The sequence below is a fragment of the Sinocyclocheilus anshuiensis genome, unplaced genomic scaffold (assembly GCF_001515605.1).
Source record: "Sinocyclocheilus anshuiensis isolate Anshui unplaced genomic scaffold, SAMN03320099.WGS_v1.1 scaffold330, whole genome shotgun sequence".
Taxonomy (NCBI): Eukaryota; Metazoa; Chordata; class Actinopteri; order Cypriniformes; family Cyprinidae; genus Sinocyclocheilus; species Sinocyclocheilus anshuiensis.
Genome location: NW_015547689.1, coordinates 2,237,874 through 2,240,589, shown reverse-complemented (window position 1 = coordinate 2,240,589; position 2,716 = coordinate 2,237,874). Strand labels below are relative to the sequence as shown.

Genomic DNA, 2,716 nt, shown 5'->3' with positions numbered 1-2,716 from the left:
TATGTTTACACGGCGCGATGCAACGCAACGTGTAAAAAGACAGTATAAGTCATTATAATCCGTAATTATGTCCCCACTGGATGCAACAAATGCCTCGTTTATAATGGATTTTAATGTTTTTGTCTCATTGCTCCGGCGGACAGGGCATCACAGTATGGTGAGGGGCGTAACATTTCCGTCACACGCTTGCACGCTTGAGGAATTCGGCCAATCACAACGCACTTGATATCTGGCCAATCAGAGCACACCTCGCTTTTCAGAACGACGAGCTTTGTAAAAATCGACCGTTTCAGAAAGGCGGGGCATAGAGGAGACACAATAATGTACAGTATGTGGAAAATAATGTTTTTTAACCTTAAACCGCATAAACACATTTCATTACACCAAATACACAAAATAATGTTCTTTTTAGCAACATCATATGACCCCTTTAAATAATGAGATATTATGAAAATTTGTTTCCCAAAGTTCTTTAATAGATTTTTTGAAACTCAAATTGTGTCTACATCAATAAATGAATGAATGAATAGTGAATTGAACAAATATAAGATTAACACCACACACGTGTCAACACTACAGAAGTGTTATTTCTGTAAGTCATTTATAATTTGTCCTATAGCGCCACCTTCTGGTTATTCAATCATCAGTCGAGATGTTTTTCTTATCCACCGTCTGTTAAATCCAGACATATAGTATTGTAAAAATTCTGTAAATTTAATTATTCAAGCCAGGTCAAATAATAAGAAAGAAACCAAAATGTCAATGACAACCATTTCTGATTGATCTTTGCATGTGTCTGTGTGTATTTATATAAGCCTTAAGTTATAAGCCATGAGGTCTGAAAGGATGAAGGAACAGCATATGACCTTGGCTCTTAAGGGCTAACTGAAAAAGTGATAAGTGAAAAGAGAAAACTTCAAATGCCAAAAAGGCAGACAACTGCTAATAAGCCCTTCAGCCCACAAACAACAGGTGAAGATAGATGAGAGTGTTTGGAAGGCTGGCTCTGAAAAACCAGACTGATGAGAGATTCATTACTGTTTTTGAGAATGGCAAGAGCAATTTAAGGAGACAAACAGGAGAGAGAAGTGAACATATTTTAGCAACATTGCAAATTTAGGTCTAGAAGGGAGGGTTTACAAATCATATTTTAATAGATTGTATTAAAAAAGTATTAGTGTGTAATATACATTATCATAGTAAATTATCATGGATGGCTAAGAGGAACAGAGACTGAAAATGAAGAGGAAATAGTTTGAAAAAATAATTGATTTTTTAAAATAGTATGCTAATGTAGTTTCATAATAAAGTACAACAGATAGCATATAAAAATTCACAGAAGCAAACAACAGAAAATATCTAATAAAGTAAACAGAGAACCAAAACAAATATTTTTCAGTTTATTTTAAAAATTAATAAGAAATCACAAAGGTAGCATCTGTCTATAATTATAACTCACATATAGTCAACACAGTAAAAAAGGAGATTCTGATTAATGAAACAGCTGTTTTTAAATCCAAAACTGTTTTAAAATTTAAATCTATTTCATTACATTGTAATTGCATTTAACAATTACAAGCAAATGTGAAGCCCCTGATCTAGAATGTATTTATCTACCAAGTCCCTTTTCCTACCCTCATAGTTTTGTATTTAATGCTTAATTTATATAAATTCTCCTGGCTGCACCACAGTCTCCCACATTTCACAGCATTTGCCCTATTAATCAAACATAAATACAATTCTGTGCTTCAGTAGTTGTATCAGAGTGCTTAAGATACTTTAAAGCTGTGCTAAATGTCTCGATATGACTAGTCCTCTCGTAAATATGCATCTGGGATGTCTTCATCCTCCATTGCAGTGCTGAGAGCATTTTGAAGCCTCTCACGGTCCTCAGCTTTAGAGTCTTTGAGTTGTCTCTCAGCTTCCAGCATCAGCTGTCGAACATGTTCCACCTGGGACTGTGCGAGCTGTAGACTGTTCTGTGCTGTCACAGAAGCTTGGTCAGCCCCTGGAGAGGACAAGCATGGTTAAGCTATTACTACATATGGCTAAAAGGGCAATTCAACAAATTACCACCAAGTGGCAGTAGGTGCCAAATTTCAATAGATCTCTACAATAAATCACACTTATTTCAAAGTAATATGATGAAAATTCATTTGCATTATAGCTCTATAATAACTGGCAAGAAAACCTTTTGTTGACATGCCCTGTGGTGACATTTTGTTCTTCACTCCTTTTTTAATTTTATGATTATATAGAACATGCAGCTTTTTAACCTCTTATTAATTGAGACTAGTATATTTGTACTTTTAAGAAGTCATTAGTCACACCACAGGATCAATAAAAATGCACTAGTAAAGTCAAAAAGGTGAAAATGGTGACCAAATACAGCAAATCACATATGTTCATATAATAATAATAATAATTAAAACAAAATCAGTAAATTAGATTTTTCTGAAGGATCATGTGACACTGAAGACTGGAGTAATGGTTGCTGAAAATGTAGCTTTCCCATCACATGAATAAATTAGATTTTAAAAATATATTTAAATAGATAAGTTATTTTAAATTGTTATAATATTTTAATCAAATAAATGCAGCCTTAGTAAGCATGTGAGACTTCTTTAAAAAATATATTTTTTAAACGTACCAACCCCAAACTTACATAGTGCAATTATAATATAATATAATAATATACTATAATAACATTGTTAGA

General features: G+C 33.3%; 1 protein-coding gene across 4 annotated transcripts in view; it reads right to left on the bottom strand.

Moving 5' to 3' along the window:
- Positions 1-1,404: 1,404 nt before the first annotated feature.
- LOC107703503 (diablo homolog, mitochondrial-like) overlaps positions 1,405-2,716 on the bottom strand; it is a 3,877-nt gene continuing 2,565 nt past the window's right edge. For 3 of the 4 annotated variants that reach the window (XM_016506129.1, XM_016506126.1, XM_016506130.1), the window contains exon 6: positions 1,405-2,008. In XM_016506129.1, coding sequence (XP_016361615.1) covers positions 1,809-2,008 — 200 coding nt within the window. In that variant the 3' untranslated portion in view covers positions 1,405-1,808. The remainder of the gene's footprint in view (positions 2,009-2,716) is intronic. The other variant, XM_016506127.1, reaches the window with a different exon arrangement.